This window comes from Corylus avellana, chromosome 11 (assembly GCF_965113065.1).
Source record: "Corylus avellana chromosome 11, dhCorAvel1.hap1.2, whole genome shotgun sequence".
Classification (NCBI taxonomy): domain Eukaryota; kingdom Viridiplantae; phylum Streptophyta; class Magnoliopsida; order Fagales; family Betulaceae; genus Corylus; species Corylus avellana.
This window is the reverse complement of record NC_142500.1, coordinates 4,571,923-4,588,597: the sequence shown is the minus strand read 5'-3', so window position 1 is coordinate 4,588,597 and position 16,675 is coordinate 4,571,923. Positions and strand designations below refer to the sequence as shown.

The 16,675-nt window shown below is 36.1% G+C and overlaps 2 protein-coding genes across 2 annotated transcripts; both read right to left on the bottom strand.

Annotated features, from left to right (window-relative positions):
• Positions 1-2,723, bottom strand: LOC132166532 (uncharacterized). The gene is made up of 5 exons (XM_059577361.2): positions 2,603-2,723; positions 2,394-2,514; positions 2,108-2,211; positions 370-501; positions 1-261 (listed from the first exon to the last, which is right to left on the bottom strand). Exons 1-5 carry the CDS (start codon positions 2,603-2,605, stop codon positions 235-237), a joined length of 387 nt encoding a protein of 128 aa, XP_059433344.1. The 5' UTR covers positions 2,606-2,723; the 3' UTR covers positions 1-234.
• A 1,305-nt stretch (positions 2,724-4,028) lies between these two features.
• Positions 4,029-16,165, bottom strand: LOC132166201 (Alkaline-phosphatase-like family protein). The gene is made up of 20 exons (XM_059576982.2): positions 15,820-16,165; positions 15,698-15,732; positions 15,492-15,613; positions 15,087-15,176; positions 14,849-14,968; positions 14,647-14,730; positions 13,310-13,387; positions 12,747-12,872; positions 12,571-12,660; positions 10,552-10,587; positions 10,389-10,444; positions 8,738-8,885; positions 6,618-7,062; positions 6,418-6,509; positions 5,444-5,993; positions 5,065-5,191; positions 4,867-4,908; positions 4,554-4,707; positions 4,369-4,452; positions 4,029-4,281 (listed from the first exon to the last, which is right to left on the bottom strand). Exons 1-20 carry the CDS (start codon positions 16,089-16,091, stop codon positions 4,141-4,143), a joined length of 2,892 nt encoding a protein of 963 aa, XP_059432965.2. The 5' UTR covers positions 16,092-16,165; the 3' UTR covers positions 4,029-4,140.
• Positions 16,166-16,675: the final 510 nt, after the last annotated feature.

Here is a 16,675-nt window from a genome sequence, read left to right as displayed (position 1 = left end):
TTGGGCCCATTAAACTGCAGCCGACAGGCAAACAAATTACATTAAAAACACGTTGAAAGAGTTCCTGCAAACTACTAGCAAATATAATTTGAAGAGTATTTGATCACAATACAGAACTAAAAATCTTAATATACGTCACTAGTAGCACAACTTCATCAGTCAAAGCCTCTAAAGGAGCGACCACTATGATCCAAGAAGCCCATCATACCGAACCGAACATGCACGCCATAACACTCAGATCAAGAGCTTCTCGATGGCATCCTGCATTTTCACAATCAAAATCTCAGAATCCATGACCAAATTCAATGAAAGCCCACACAAGCCATTATTGAAGATAACATGTAAGAAGGCAAACAGTACAATGAGTACCTTGAGTTGTTGTATTTGGGATTTCAATTGGCTTCCCTCATTTGTGGTGACTGAACAGGCAATAACAGGTCTGGTGACTCCACAAGCTCGGCCAAGTGCTTGCTTTGAACTGACAAATACATAGGGCACATTCTGCAAAATTCAAGTAGAATTGTTACATGGATCTGAACACATTGAAGGAATCAAGGAAAAAACCAACTATATAGGAAGCTATAAAATCCTACAACTCAATTTTTAAATTTTTTTTCTGTTTTGCTCTACGAAATTAAAAGGTCAAGCTCCATGTCCTCGACATGAAGGAAGAATTGTAGGGATTGGTGGGAGCACGTCTCAAACCAAGACCCCAACTCAAGTCAAGCAAGAAAGGTATCAAAACCTCTTCATTAGTAGCACAACCAGGATGAAATGGTTACTGTGAATCAAGACTGCAATTTGCATATGACATGTGCCAGGCAGCTCATGAATTATTTTACTTTGTAAACTGATTCCAATAGCAACCATTCTAGAATCAACAGCATATATTGAATTGCATCTTAATAACATTAAAGAAGTTCAGAGTTCATAACCAATACACGTTATAAGTCACAAAAAGCTACCATAAATACACAAACCAAATGACCCTTACAAACAAAAGCTCAAGAATCCAATAGTATTTTCTTCTTGGGATAGGTACAGCATATGATAATGATATAAGTGACCATTAAGTATGAACCACAATAAAGTATATACCGTTTTGTTATTTATAAAGCAAATGAAAGCATCCAAATTATTAAACAAGTTAGCTGCCACATTAGTGCAAAATAAAGGCTGCAGATGCAACTAAAGCACACAAAAATTGAAGATCCATAAATTCAATAGGTTAAAAAAAAGCTGGTCTGGAACCATTTCTTAGCATGATAAATCCTAGGTTAACACACATGCTTTCAAAGACCATTTTTTGGCACATAATATATCTTCAAAAAAACACATTACATCCATATACAAGGAAACAAATAGCCCTACCTTCTTCTTTTCTTTTTAATAAGAAAGACAGCTTATTACCATGTACCAACCTAGAGCCAGAAATATACTTCTTCCAGGTCATTTGCCCAAACCATTTACCTTGTAACTATATTAGTATATCTTGATGGAAATATTTACCATTCCACGCCTCTGTTTACATGTAAGAACCTTCGAAGACAAAGTTATTTAGAAATCCCATGACTTTGCAGCCTGGTGGTATTCCCCCTAAAAAGGTGAATTTTTGGGGTCCAACCCCTCAAAGGTATGAGATTTATGAGGAAACAGATTATTCTACTGTCAAACCAAGCAATAAAAACAAGAAAAATTAGCACAATGGAAGAAAAAGGACCATTATTTGCCCTGCAATTGAAACGTATCAGGAAAAAGAGGAAATCGTGGCAGAAAATCTGTTCAGGATAATGTAGAAAGGAGGGAAACGGTCCTAATTCAAACCACTAGTTTTTTTTTTGAAGATCCACATGAATGATCTTCACACTTACTCTCTTTGCACTGCCTCATTCCAAAAGCCTAACAGCTTATTTCAACCAGACATTACACAAAGAAATCATAATCATAAAACGTTACAACACTATCAATTAAAGGGAACTATCTGCAAAACTCATATACCCAAATGAATCAAAAAGTTAATTCCACGAAAAGCCCATGACATGAATAATTTAACACTTCAAAAACGAGTAAATTTTCCTTCTCCGTGATTAAGAATATAAAAAACTACCTTATCTTCAGCAAGCAGCGGAAGATGGAGAAGGATCTCAAGCGGCTCGGTGTCGGCAGCCATGACTACGAACTCAGAAATACCCCTGTTCAGTGTCTTCGTAGCTGAAACCCCATTATAACAAGTAAACCAAAATCAATAAAACAAAACAAACTGACCCAAAAACCAAATATAAAACGGATCCTTCTCTAGCACCTTGCTATTTCATCCCCAGTATTAGAAAGCAAATACAAGTTTCTAAAAAGTACAAAGGAAACAGCAATCAAAATGGTGAGAAAGCAGAGACCTTCATTAGCGCCCTTCTTGAGCTGCTTGTAGTGGGCGGCTTGTTGAATAAGGTCCAGAATTGTGATTGTGAGCTGAGAATCGGCCAAAGGGTACGCCTTCGAATTCACTGCCTCTCCTGTCTGCAAAAAGAAAATAAGAAATACGCATAAGCAACGACCAGATCGTATATCAAATTACTCTCACAGAGCAGAGATAGAGAGAGAGTACCATTTCGGTGCGGATGATTGGTGCGAGGAGAGGAGAGGGCTAGGGTTTTTGCTGAGACGAAAAAGGGGACACACAGATTAGGGTTTAAGAGTAAGAAAGAGCAGCTGCTAGGCCTAGGAGCATCGTAGAGATTATATAGTGAGAGATGAATTATCTAGCAATACGACGTCGTCGGTACCCTACTCTACTCAACGCCCTAAAGGAATAGGGCCTAGAAGCCTATGGGATCAAACGTTTTGGGCTGAGACTGAGATTATGGAGTTCAATTAGACCTAGCCCGGCCAGCCTGATCAGGCTTAATTTGTAAGACAACATAATTACTGGCCCAAATTTAATTCACGACCAAAAATAAAAGTTTGATCCTATCAGGAATAAAAAATAAAAAATAAAAAAACATCATAATAAACTTCCCTTTTAAAAAAAAAAATCTCAAGTTTTTTCATCTTCATCTATAACAAAAATCTATTTGTTAATATTTATTAGAGGGTGCTTTTTATTGTTTCTTCTTTAAAAAAAAATATTTTGATGTTACATAAAGATGAAAGTAATTTTGATTATTTTAAAAGTGTTTGTGTTTTTAATTGTTTGTTAATGCTTTTGTTTTGAAAAAAAAAAGTATTCTCAAACAAATCTTGTTATAAATGTTCCCAATTGATCGCAATATGACATTCACTTGACCAAAACAAAGACATCGGTAAGTATGTGACCCACCAAACTGACACAAACTTTGGAGAAAAAACCACCATACCTTTAAAGATATTAAGCTGTAAATGTATCAAAATAAGAAGTAATAGTGAATGGATGTACATTGTGGCATGCTATGCATGGATAAGAGGCAAACAAACTAATCCCCAACTCCTCAACATGCTCTACGCTAAAGCACACTTTCCTTCATACTTTTTTGCTTATTGAGTGAAATTGAAATATATCAACTCAAACAATTGATGCAATCATGTAGTAAGTTTACTCCCTCGATATGTTTTTCTTATTGGGACTTCTAGGGTTTTCAAGAAGGTGCGAGAAACCACAAATGAATCTAGAAGAGGAGCATTCACAAAAGACGCAAGTGATTCGAAGAGTGTGTTGGACCTGAGAGCATCTTTCAGCGAAGAAATAAGTTGGCTTCTTTAGAAATACACAAAAATTGCGTTCAAGGGAGACGATATAGCACCGATGAATTCCTATACATTTTATTGTAAGAGAAACCGATCCAAGCGGCTGGCTAGAGGCTTTTCTCGGTAGAACTGATAGAATTAATGCGTCACCTAGGGCTAGGGCATGGTGGGCATCATATATGGCCCATGTCCATCTCATCCAATTTGATGATTTAGTCATATATGAGAGGACAAAAAGATACTGTTATAGACAAGACATGCCTGCTTTGGCAGGTTACAAAACAAAAAAAAAAAAAATGGTTCCACAGAACTTGAAGTAAATAGCTCATGTATTTTCCACCTTAATCTTAAAATGAATTGTTATAAAAGCAATTAATAACGTAGCTAGGAAAAAAGTATTCCGAGTCGATAGTAACATGACATTCACTTTTCAGTACTTTCATTTTGTAGCACATCGTCCTCCACTTGACCAAAAGAAAAAAGTGAGGCCAAGCAAATCAAGACATCTGTAAGGATAAGACCCACCACATCGAAAACAAACTTTGGAGCAAATAACCCCCATACCTGTAAGGATATTATAGCACTAAACATCAGTATGGCATTATATATACACAGATTTGATATAAATTAAACAATCTTTGCAACATTCACCATTAAATGCCGCCTGTGAATTGTGACACATAACATCGTGACCATAACCGTAGCGGCCGTAATGAGCCCATATATCATATACACCTGAAATATTAAAAGCAATCAATCACCATTTACCAATTAAAAGAAAAAGAATAAGAGAAAGTGACAATAAATCAAAAAATTGACCAAGTGATTTAACTTACTTGAGATACCCGCATTAAAATGAACTGTTTCTTACTCGACATATACTGGTGAGCAACAAGAAATGGTAGTCCAAATATCGGAAGGAAGTGAGAAAAACCAAATGTGTCAATTGTAAGAAAGATTGCTTGGCGAACTAGGATAAATTCATCAAACCTGAAAACGATTAGTGTCAAATCATTCATCAACATGGTAATGGCAATTATAACAACCATTTCTGATTTCAGGCCTAATAATATTGGCATAACAACTACATCAACAGTGGGGGAGTCAACCGTTAATGAAATCTCATGCTCAAGAAAGCCCATGACTCACCCGATAAATGCAGCACCATATCGAAGGCCATCGAAAGCACACCTGGAGAAAAAATTATTGCAGGTTATGCAAAATAAATTTATAAATGAGTGAATACTCGCCCACACATCTATTTATGTAAAAAAACTAGCCTATTGGTGGACAACCAAATGAATTTCTAGAGCTGCAAATCGAGTAAGTAGAGAACAAGAAACATACCAGTGACCGGTGCAGAAAAACAGACACACAGCTAAAAGGTTCCATTGTGTTACAGGAAGAGGATCAACAGCCAAAACGTCACTGGTTCCATCCTGTTCTATATTGTCCAACCTAATTATGCAATAACCTGAAAAGACATAAATCTACATATAAAAAATTCTTTGTAAAAGCATGCTACAGTTGCAAAGCTCATGGCACTAATATGCACAGAAGTATTATCTTCAAAGAAAACTCTATGACTAAACAAATACAAATCCTCAAAATCAAATAAGCGGAAAATCCCTTAGATTAATGTAAATATGAAATTGCAAAAAACATCTTTCTAACCTGGGTATAATACAACCTACGGCAAGGAGAAGCTACAAAAAATAACAATCACCTGCAATTATGGATGCTAAAGCAACCAAGGGACCTTGTTTTCCTGATAGAAGAATGACTACTGGGCTCCAAGTAGATAGCATCCCCACAGTTCTAATAATTAAGTTTTTCTTGCAATCTAAACATTTATCTTTGTTGAACACCTGACCACATGCCAGTAGTAATAATTGCCCAAACCCAATAGCATAAACAATTTGTGGAATGCAATTTCTGCCAATGCCATAAGAAACCAGAGCCAGACTCCACATGCTACTTTCTGAGGCCCAATGCACTGCTATGAGCATATAACTTAAAATGGCTCCCATGATCACGTACTTCCAAACACCTTCAAAAACGCTGCTGGAAATAGTCTTGTATAGCAAGTATGACAAGAAAATCAGCACTAGCAATGGCACAACTTCAGCTGCATATACCAGAGCAGGAATCCCTGAGGCAATACTCATCATCCATGAAGGATATACATTCAGAAATTGAGATGTTGCAGCCTGCTTTGATAGCCCAACTTCAATAGTAAATCTGCAGAAGGTGGTCAAGAGAAGGAAGACAACTGCCTGCAATACATGCCTGAAACATTAGCTTCAAAAGAAACAATCTTAAATAACCTTCCAACCATACATTAATCACAATTATTAAATAAGTATGGGGGTGTTTGGTGAACCGCATAAGTGAGCCAAGCATAATTACAGTAACTGATTTATTATTATTTAATAAACTTTTTTAAATTGTGAAACAGGTTCTTAATTTGACATTTTTGAGTGTAAGAAAAAAATTCCTAAAACAAAAGGCTTAGCTTCCAAATTAGTTCACCATCTAGTCTTGACAAAGCGCAAGTAAAATTATATGGGTTTAAGTTTGACTTTTTCAGTATCGTCTCAGAACGAAATTGACCAAAATCTTATGCTTTGTGAACATCCCCCATAAGAAAAAAAGGTTACTGTAAAATGAAAATCACAAGAATTTAAGTAAAATACCTACTTCTAATAGCATCCTCTTCTTCATGACTGAATAACGTAACTTAACAATGCCAGTTGTAGTCAAAAGAAAACTAGCAACTTTTCCTTCTTCCACTGATCCCAAGGTTCCCATAATAAAAAGAACAACAATTGCAAATGTCAGCATACAAAACGGAACATGCAACCATAAGAGCAGTGCAAATTCAGAGACTGAGAGCTTACAGATATAACTATTTGAGAGGAAGCTGCTTGCACGTATAACCACTACAAAACATGCAACAATTAAGCCAAAAGAAATCCCAGAATCTTCGCATGAAGTAACAGAAGCACCATGCTGCCTCGTCACCCTCTTGATAGAAAAGAAATGGATAAGGAGTGACACTAACATGATGCCGAAACCAATACCCATCATGTTTAGATTAAACTCGGTCCATTTTGAGCGTGCTAGCTCAGCAACACTTGTTTGGAAATTAACAAATAAATCAATTTGCATCTTAAGAGCAGGTAATAATGAATCACTGCATTCATTTTTTTGTAACAATAATCTCTTTGTACTATGTGACCAATTCTCCTCTGCTTGAGCATATATGTCTGCTATTTGCAACAAGTCTTCATGCGAAAATCCAATGACAGATGAAGCTGAATATACATCAATGTACCTTTTCACCTAAACAAGAAGAATCCTTGTATTTCTGAAAAGAGATGATGAACCCAAAAAAAAAAAAAAAAAAAAAAGGGTCTAAATGAAGAACTTGTAGCCTGCCTACTTATCATTCAGAAAATAAAGTATAATACATTTTTAAAAAATAGCCCACAAAACTTTCAACCTTCTTAATACATAAAGGTCTGAAGCTAAATCCTCAAGGAATTTTTTTAATGGATATAGATCTTTATGCATTTTGAAGATATTCTGGACAACTTTTTTTTTAAAAAAAAAAAAAAAAATACATGTTCTCTCAATCTTTTTACATTCCTTCCTAACTCTCTTGCAAAAGGTGCAACAGTTTTGATGGCGTAACAAGATTAGAATAAGAGGTTTTTCTGAAATGAACATGGACAGGATGGCTGGACTTAGTAGCGCTTAGAAGGATGCAAGTTAATTCATCTCTTTGTACAAACTCAGCCTTGTAATCAATAGGTTGGAAAAGCTTATCATTGACATTCTCTTGGCTCGTAAAAAATGAGTTTAAGTACCACAATGTGATGTGTCAATGATGGTGTGCACCACCTACGTGGGTCTTGCTGTAATCATCCAGAAAAGCGCTAGTCGCATATGTACTATCACACAAAAATAACTAGTCAAGTTGCAATTGGAGCTCCCTAAAATCACCTATAAAGCTTAGTCTTACCTAATAAATAACCAATGTGGAAGTTTGCACCCATGAGAACTTTTATAATCCATACACTCAATGCGGGCAATCCATTGGGACTAACTTTCTGTGATATCACAAATCTCTCCCACTCAAATCCCCGACATCCTCGTCGAAGCTCATGCCATGTAATGCCTCAGTGCCATATGGTGTTACTAAGTAACGACTTAGGGAAAGCGCTAACTACATCTACACTATCACTCCAAAAAATACTAGTACACTTGCAATTTGAGCTCCATAAAATCATTTATAAAGCTCAGTCTCACTTTGTAAGGAACCAATATAGGACTTTACACTCATGAGCAGTAAGCACCTTTTTAATCCACCAACTCAATGTGAGCAATCCATATTTCCAATGTGAGACTAACTTTTTGGGATATCACACTTGCGGTGAAGAGGTGGCTGAGAATCAATCTCAAAAGCATGATAACAAGATTGGGGGGATGCTGGAAAATTAAGGTGCCACAGTATGTGCAGGATTAGCCTTTATAACTTTGTTATTAATGGTCATAATGATTGTGTAAAAGGGTTAAGGTTCAAAATGGGAGATGAAGGTTTCCAGAAGGAAAAAGAACACATGAAGAATGAAAACTCTCAACACGGAGAAGTTACCAAATCTTTTAGGGATCTCAGAGGATAAAGAGCTATAGTGTGGAATAACAAAAGAGTTAGGGGAGGTGGGATAAGTGTAATTGGAATCTTTTTCCAATCTAAATTTCCATGCCAAGAAGTAGAAAGTGTGCTACCTTTCTTCAAAATGCTTTACTTAAGAGTCATGTTGTGAATACCAAATAGCATCCACAAAATTATTTGTCAAAATCTTTTCCAAGCTAAAACTCCACCATCTTGATTACATTTTATAACCCACTGAATCATTCATTAAAAAAAAAAAAAAAAAACCCATTGAATTAAATTGAAAGGAGATGAATCATTAAATCTTCATTAATGATCTAAGTGCAACAAGATAAATACCTGCCAAGAATTGATACAGAGCACATTGACATAATTTTGCATCCATTGTTCCAATTTTGACTGATTTTCACAATTTTCTATATCAGTGCCTTCCAAGTCCAATGTACCAGCACCTAAAGCATACAGATTGGCATCAACACGCCCAATGCTGGACAAAAAAAGAATGTCATGAGTATTATACCTAAAAGAGAAAATTTCCAGAATAACATGAAAGCAAAGCTTAAACACAATGCATTAGAGGTGAGCTAATGGTCAATACATTGAGTATTGTCATATATATTAACAAGTTTTCTGAGGAATAAGAGAAAAACAAGATATGGTTTTGAGCAAATGTAAATCCAAATGGCTACTTCTACAAATATATCAATTTAGGTTGGCCAGCTTCACTCTCAAAAAAAGTGTCCACACAAGGACACAAACTAAATATCAAATTAACAACATATAGCACTACCATAAAAGTAGGCTAATATGGACAAACTCTTGCGGTCGACTCATTCCATTTCCCAAAAACTCAGCTAAAATTAATAGAGCCCCTGCAGAATGCAATGCTGCACATCTGTGAACATCATAGAAGTTTGCCACATTGACAGCTTTGTCTCATTAGATTACAGAAAAGGTACTTTGCAGTTTCAGAAAAGAGAGTGCATGGCCGAAACTAGACTTTTAGGTAAGGGGGGATGGGCAAAAAAAATAATAAATCAGGGGGGTAAAAAATTAATTTGATAGGGGTTATCCCATAAAAAGAAATAATTTTTGGGGCATTTTGAAATTTTAGGGGGGAAGTTTGTGACACTCCAATCCTATATTGGGAAGATGAGGAGTAGCCCACACAGAGTGGGTGGTTTATAAAGATAGTTATAAATGCTAATTCCTATATTGCCTAGTTACTAGGTAAAACTGAACTTTATAAGGACATCTATGGAAGCTTCAAATTGACTACTCATTTTAGGGTGATAACACAAATGTTGCTAGCACGTTTCCCTGGGTCATTACACAGGTAATCAATCCTTGGTTTCGGAAATTGCTTTTCCTTGTTTATTGGACTAGGATTCCTGAACTTGAAACTAAAAGATCTTTTTTTAATAAGTAATCGATATTATCATTAAAAGTGTAAAAGCGCCAGTAAGTACACAAGAGGAAGCACCTAACTAGAAGGAGAAAAAGGATCTTAGAAAGTTAGATTGTTAAAACAAGCTTAAACCACCATAGGCTGGACATAAAGTCATGGGCTATTACTAGAGCCTATCCTAGTAAATATGGAAGTCATAATCGCTGACACAATGAAAAATAGTTGGAACCTAGATGGTCTTGTATCATCATTATCTATCTCAAACTAAAACTTGAGTGTGGGGAACAGCCTTTGCTCCTCTCTCAAAAAGTCTTCAATGGGTTGCCAGAAACATTCTAGGTCAAAACTCTACCCCACCAAACTGTAACAACCCAGCCCCTCTACATTAGACCTAAACTTTAAATATCCAACTTATAGTTCTTAATCTAACGGATCATGCATCACTAGCCCAAAGCATATTACAACGAAGTGAGGAAAGAGGAAGTTGAGGTTAGCAATCCATTACAAAATTCATAACATAAGTGTACAAAAATAAAATGAACATCTAAAAAAATTGATGTTGACATGATGCTTACACTGCACCTTCCAAAAGGAAAGGGGACACCAATCAGCGCTGACAGTGTTACTGCAAAGTCGAGCTGCAGAGAGTGACTTCACTAAATAAAGGTCGTACAAGAAATATATAATTATATCAAGAGAAAAGATGTGCCAAACATATGCTATCAAAAAGATAAACCATTTCAACCTGTTGGATAGAGCTGATGCACATCTTCCTCCTATCCTGAAATTGGAAGATGAAAGAACTTATTCAGGAAGATGAAAAAAGAATCAGAAAGAAGAAAAATCCAAGGGCCTTGACTTGTAAAAACCCAATATTTTTTTTCTGCTGATTCATCAAAGACATTTCATATTTTTGAAATTCAGGGACAAATAATAGGGACTGGAGCATCATATAAATCTTCCTCTATATGGAGAGCATTGTAGAAAAAATGGAAAGGTGTTTGGCTAGTTGGAAGAGGTTTTATTTGTCGAAGGGAGATAGGGTTGACCTTGATTAAAAGTACATTGTCCAATATGCCTATGTACTATTTGTCCTTATTTCCCATTCCGATTGTTGTGGCTAAAACCTCAGCGAGAATTTTTAGGGGGAGGAATAAATGATGCAATTAAGTTTCATTTAGTAAATTGGCCAAAGATTTGTTCTCCATAACAAACGGGTGGTTTGGGGGTGAGAAATTTGTTTCAGTTTAACCAAGCTCTTTGAGTAAATGGCTATAGCATTATGCTAGCAAGACGGAGGCTTTGTGGAGATCAATGGTGAAAGTAAAATATAATAGCATGAGCGGCCGTTAGTGTTCTAACTTCTAAGGAGGTAATGGGACCCTTTGGAGTTGGTTGGAAATATATAAGGAGGGGGTGGAGAGTTTTTTTGAGATTTGTTAGATATGAAATAGGAGATGAAACCAAGTTAAGGTTTTGGCATGATTTATGGTGTTGGACCAGCCACTTAAGGAATCTTTTCTGAAGTTGTTTAGTATTGCTTGCTGTAAGGAGGCGTGGGTGGTGGATCATTTGCAGTTTTCTAATGAAAGTATTCAGTGGAATTTATCTTTTATCAGACTTGTGAAGGATTGGGAGGTAGACTTGGTGACGACATTTTTTTATGTGTAGTACTCTCTCATAGTGAGACAAGGTGGTGAGGATAGTATTTGGTCAATCCCATCCAAGAGGCGAAAGCTTGAAGTAGAGTCATTTTATCAAGCGATATCCATCCCAACTAGTTCAACATTTCCTTGGAAGAGTAATTGGAGAGCCAAGGTTCCATCGAGAGTTTCTTTGTGTGGACAGTGGCTCTAGGGAAGATTCAGATTTCAATAACCTAAAGAAGAGGAAAGTCAGAGTGGTGAACTGGTATTGAATGTGTAAAAGGAGTGGGAAATCCATATATCATCTTCTTCTCCATTGCGAAGTGGAAAGAGAATTATGGACTTCGATTTTTCGTCTTTTTGGAGTAGAATGGGTTATGCCTAGAAAGGTAATAAAGTTGTTAGCTTGTTGGAGAGGTCAAATGGTAGTCGTACCATTTTAGACACTTGGAGGATGTCCCCTTTGTGCTTAATGTAGTGCATATGAAGAGAACGGAATGCAAGGTATTTTGAAGATCGAGAGATTTTGGTGGAAGAGCTAAAGAAGATCATGGTCAAATCTCTGTATACACGGACAAGGGCGTCTAATATCTCATATATTTCTAACTTTTCTGAATTTGTAGATTTTTGTTCTTATTTTTCTTCTTAAATAGGTTTTCTCTTGTATACTTCTTGTGTACTAGGATTGAAATCCTTTGTGCTTTTAATGAAATTGCATTACTTATAAAAAATAATAATAATAGGGATTGGAATAGATACATATTTTCTATGATTCTTTTTTTCTTTTTTTTTTGATAAGTAATAAGAAGTTTTATTAAATTTTACATCCTTACGTTTCTATGATTCTACATAAATTTTTTTTTACTAAATTTTGTTTTCTATGATTCTACATAAGCCAAATCTAATTACGTTTCATTCATCCTTACAACTTTCTCCGTTTTCCCTTTTCCTATATTCAGTGTCTTATTTTTGGCAGAAGAAACATGAGCATAAAAAGGAACAACACCAAAAATGAAGCTATTCCTAATCCTGCTAAAGTAAATAGCAGGCAAGCCAAGTAGAAGCAACCGATTGAGGGGAGGATTCTTGAATCCAACAGCTTATAAGAGAGGCAATACCAAATCTTGTTCACAAGACAAACTATCAAACTCCAATGGTATTGACAGTGGAGGCTTCTTAAAATTCATGGCGAATATTGATGTTTCCACCTGCACTATGTGACAGGAGTCAGCATGAGCAAAAGATTTAATACCCGTAAAGTAAAATTTGTAAGAGAACAGGATATAAATTACACCTCTTCAGGACTCCCTCCACCATGATCACCATTTAGGGTTTGTCCGTGGTCACCCATCACAAGAAGAATCGTATTATCATGTAAGTCACCTGGTCCAGACTGGTTCTGCAGCACTTCAATTACTTTCTGAAACAAAATAAATGATAGGTCCGAAAGAAGATGACGTCAAACTAAAGCAGGATTTTAGGTAATTCAGGAATGATAACAGCAAAGTACAACCTTACAAAATAACTTCTTATGCTCCTAAAACTTTATATTCCAGGAAAAGTAACCCCTGAATAACTTAATCATGCAAGTATTTAAGAAACAAAAGAAAGAAAAGGAGCAAACGCTCCACTATTTCCAATAGTTAATTGTAAAGTAACATCTACCAGTATAAGAATTAGGAATCACTTCTCTGACTCTGGTGGGAAAAATTATAACTTTACAAAACCTGAAATCTTTATCACGGGCCACGGCGACTTGATTTGTGCCAACAGCAAAATGAACATGGACCCAGAATTCATGGAAGCAAAATGCAAGATCAAGAATAAACTTTGTATGTATATGTTAAACAGACATACCTCCAAAATGTCATTGTATTGCTCCAATTTTTCTATCATTGGACTGGAATCAACACCAAATATGTGGCCTGCATGATCCTGAACCACATAAAAGATCATGAATATAATTTTTCCCATACAGCCTGCAACAATATACATCAAGGGTAGACAATAACTTATGACTCATATGAAGCTCTAAATGACTTGATGTGGCTCTTCAGGAAAATAAAATAGTAAACATAACATCATATGTCTCAGTGCATTATAACAAAAAGGTTGAGAAAAATGTGGGGTCTAGGCAAAGATGATACTAATTGACAACATTTTTTCTTCCAGCTCTTTAAGGGTGAGCAATCTGATCGACTAAACACCAAGTACCAACCAGGTAAAGCTTGACTTCGACCCTCAAAGGGACTTGCAACAAATCACATACGAACATAGCAACTACTGGTAGCCCAACATCCCTCCCCAAAAAGCATAATGATAAATTTCAAAGTAAAATAAGAGGCTAGTATGCAGCTTGGACCATCACCTATCAGACTTTCTTTAAGAGTGATAACCCTAGGGCACTCCCTAACAATCTTGTTCTCATCATAGAATCACCAATGTCCTATACTTGTCAGAACATCACCATCACTAATGCAAGTTTGAAATCCACAAATTAAATAAATTATCATGGCTCAAGGCCAGGGCCATATTGCTGCATCTTTGAGAGGATACGTTCAATAGTATGAAAAAACTTCAGTCAGTTAAAAACTGATTCCCAAGTTGAAATATGGTCAGTTAGTCAATACCCACAAATACTAATCCCAAGTACGGTTATATCATTACTTTGCAGCATACGCTTGCAAATTACCTGATTGTGCCCTTAAGATCAGGAGAAATTTTTTTTATATAAGAAAATGAAAGCGCAAAGGGCACAACCCAAGTACACAAGAGAGACACCCAATTAAGAAGAAGAAGAAGAAAAGAATACAAGTCCATAAATTCTAGAAAATTAGAAAAGCAAGCACTGCTATAATCAATCATCCAAACATAAATAGATTTGAACATTCTATCACCCTTCGCTCACAAATCACAATCTTCAAAATTCAAGTATTGCGTTCTCTCTAAATACACCACATTACACACAGAGGAACCACCCTCCATACTTCTCTATTGCGTTGGTGATTTCCCCAACAAGCCAACAGCTAATACTTTTAAGAGATTTTACCAAACTGATCTCAGGAGGAAAATTAAACACAGAAACAAAGATTTTAACAAATACTTTTAAGAGCAGTTTTACAACCACATACACACAGAAAAACCAAAGATATCCAAACCAATTCTTGCTTGACAACAAAGAAAGTCAGTCATACCACACCAAGAAAATGTGCTATAAGAACATCCCAATCTTCTTCATACAAGGTTGGAAGTAGGTGCTCAATGCATCCATTGTCTACCTGGAAGACAAATTTCATTAACTTTTATACAGTGTAATAATTAATGAACAACATATTACTCAATCAAATATTACAGGGAAACTTGAAACTCAAACATGCATGGAGAGCTGATGCATACGGTATGTAGATCTTTAACATTGAAAGAGGGGTACGGATAAGACTTTTTGAAATGATTAGGGAACAATTGCGTCCATGTATCATCGCCCATCATCACTACTCGCTTTCCATTTTGAACCAACTGCAAGTGGGCCATATATTAGATTTAAAACATGGTAAAAGTTAACAAACAAAATAATTCCACACTAAGAAAACCAAATTACCACATAAACATGTGCAAATGAAATCAAAAACCCAACCTGATGTATAAAGTTATCTTCAACAATTGCTGGAGCACCGAAGCTATTCCCAACATCAACAAAAGTTGGCAGTCCACCGGTTGTCAGGCCCTAACAATATTTCAAGAGGAACAATATATCATTAGAGACTAATCCCATGCTTCACATGAACCAGAATATAATGCCAAAACATAAAAACTCTAAACTTTGCCCAGGTCCTTCAAAGTTGGAAATAAGTATGAACTAAAAAAAAAAAAAAAAATCCACCAGGACCAACAAAAATAGATAAAGCGTCTCTAAAGTTGGCAGTCCACGACGTGAATCTCTCAAACATCAGTCAAGCTCATATTGAATTCCAATATTTGGCATCAACACAATACTAACAATCAAATGCACAAAATCAAAATTAGAAAGGAAAAATCTCACTTTCAAACGCTGCAAACTCGTGGTAGGAGGATCTGCTATAGCTTTGAAAATCCTAGCAGATGATCCTCGCTCAGAGGCCAGCTTTTGTAGCACTTTTAATCTGTCCATCCATGGTTTCGACTCTGTGAAATTTACATGCACTCAATAAATCTTAACTTAACTATTCACAGGTTAGTCAAATAAACTGAAACACTAGAAATGCTAACCTCCGAAAAATGCACTGGGAGCAACGAAGTCAAACCTAAAACACAAAAATATAAACAAACATAAATAATAAGAGTGAAAGAGACAAATAGAGAAGAAACAGAAAGTGAGGGATTGGAAGTGCCTGAGGGCGTCGAGGACAATGATGACGATACGATCTACAGCAGGCTTCGTCCAGCAACGCGAAGAGTTAGAGGAAGAAGAAGAAGAAGAAGAAGAAGAAGAAGAGAAGCAAGGTGAGTGGGAAAGATCGGAGCAGTGGCTGTAATAGGGAAGCTCGGTCCGGGTGAGTAGAAAACCTCGGGTGAATATAAGAATGGCCGCGACGTGAAGAAACAGTATCAACCATAAGACTCGAGTCTGCTCCCATTTCCGACTCCGCCACCATTTCTGCATTTCGCCCCGCCTTCGTCTGTAACAGAGTCACCTCAACTGGGGCTTGAAAAACCGAATTTTATCGAGCCGCCCTCGAAAGGTTGGAAATTTTCAGACTGTAAAGGCGAAAATGTCGTCATAACAACGGGTTTCGAGAAGGAGCAATGTTCCTCCAAAAATAAAAAATAAACATAGTACATACTTACTCTCATCTCACTTTTATTCTAATTAGTTGTTATAACAACGTTTATAAGCGTTTAATGTTATTTAGTAAACAACTAAAAGTAATATTTTACATACTCATCTCTTATCTCACTTTTATATAACTAACTTGATGTGGCAATTTGGAGCGGAACTAGCATTTAAAGTTTGAGAAGGCAAAACTAAAATATTTAAAATTTTGAGAAGTAAACTTCTAATTTTTTAAAAATTACAAGGGCATTTAAAAAAAAAATGGAAAAACATGGAGGCTTGGGGCCTAATACATCAGCCATTTGATCTGTCTTTATTAAAAAAGAAAGAATATAAGCGGTGGTGAGCACTTTTATACGATTGCTATACAATTTGATAATGTGACAATAAAAATTAACATTTATATCAGCACT

Excerpts from the sequence above, each read along its gene's own strand:
- LOC132166201 (XM_059576982.2), bottom strand. The coding sequence starts at position 16,091 with ATGCAGAAATGGTGGCGGAGTCGGAAATGGGAGCAGACTCGAGTCTTA. Across the intron at positions 14,969-15,086 it reads AAGATAACTTTATACATCAG|TTGGTTCAAAATGGAAAGCG; the intron begins GTTGGGTTTTTG and ends GCCCACTTGCAG. Across the intron at positions 4,453-4,553 it reads TTTTAATGCGGGTATCTCAA|GTGTATATGATATATGGGCT; the intron begins GTAAGTTAAATC and ends TTAATATTTCAG.
- LOC132166532 (XM_059577361.2), bottom strand. Across the intron at positions 2,212-2,393 it reads CAAGAAGGGCGCTAATGAAG|CTACGAAGACACTGAACAGG; the intron begins GTCTCTGCTTTC and ends ATGGGGTTTCAG. Across the intron at positions 502-2,107 it reads CGCTGCTTGCTGAAGATAAG|AATGTGCCCTATGTATTTGT; the intron begins GTAGTTTTTTAT and ends TGAATTTTGCAG.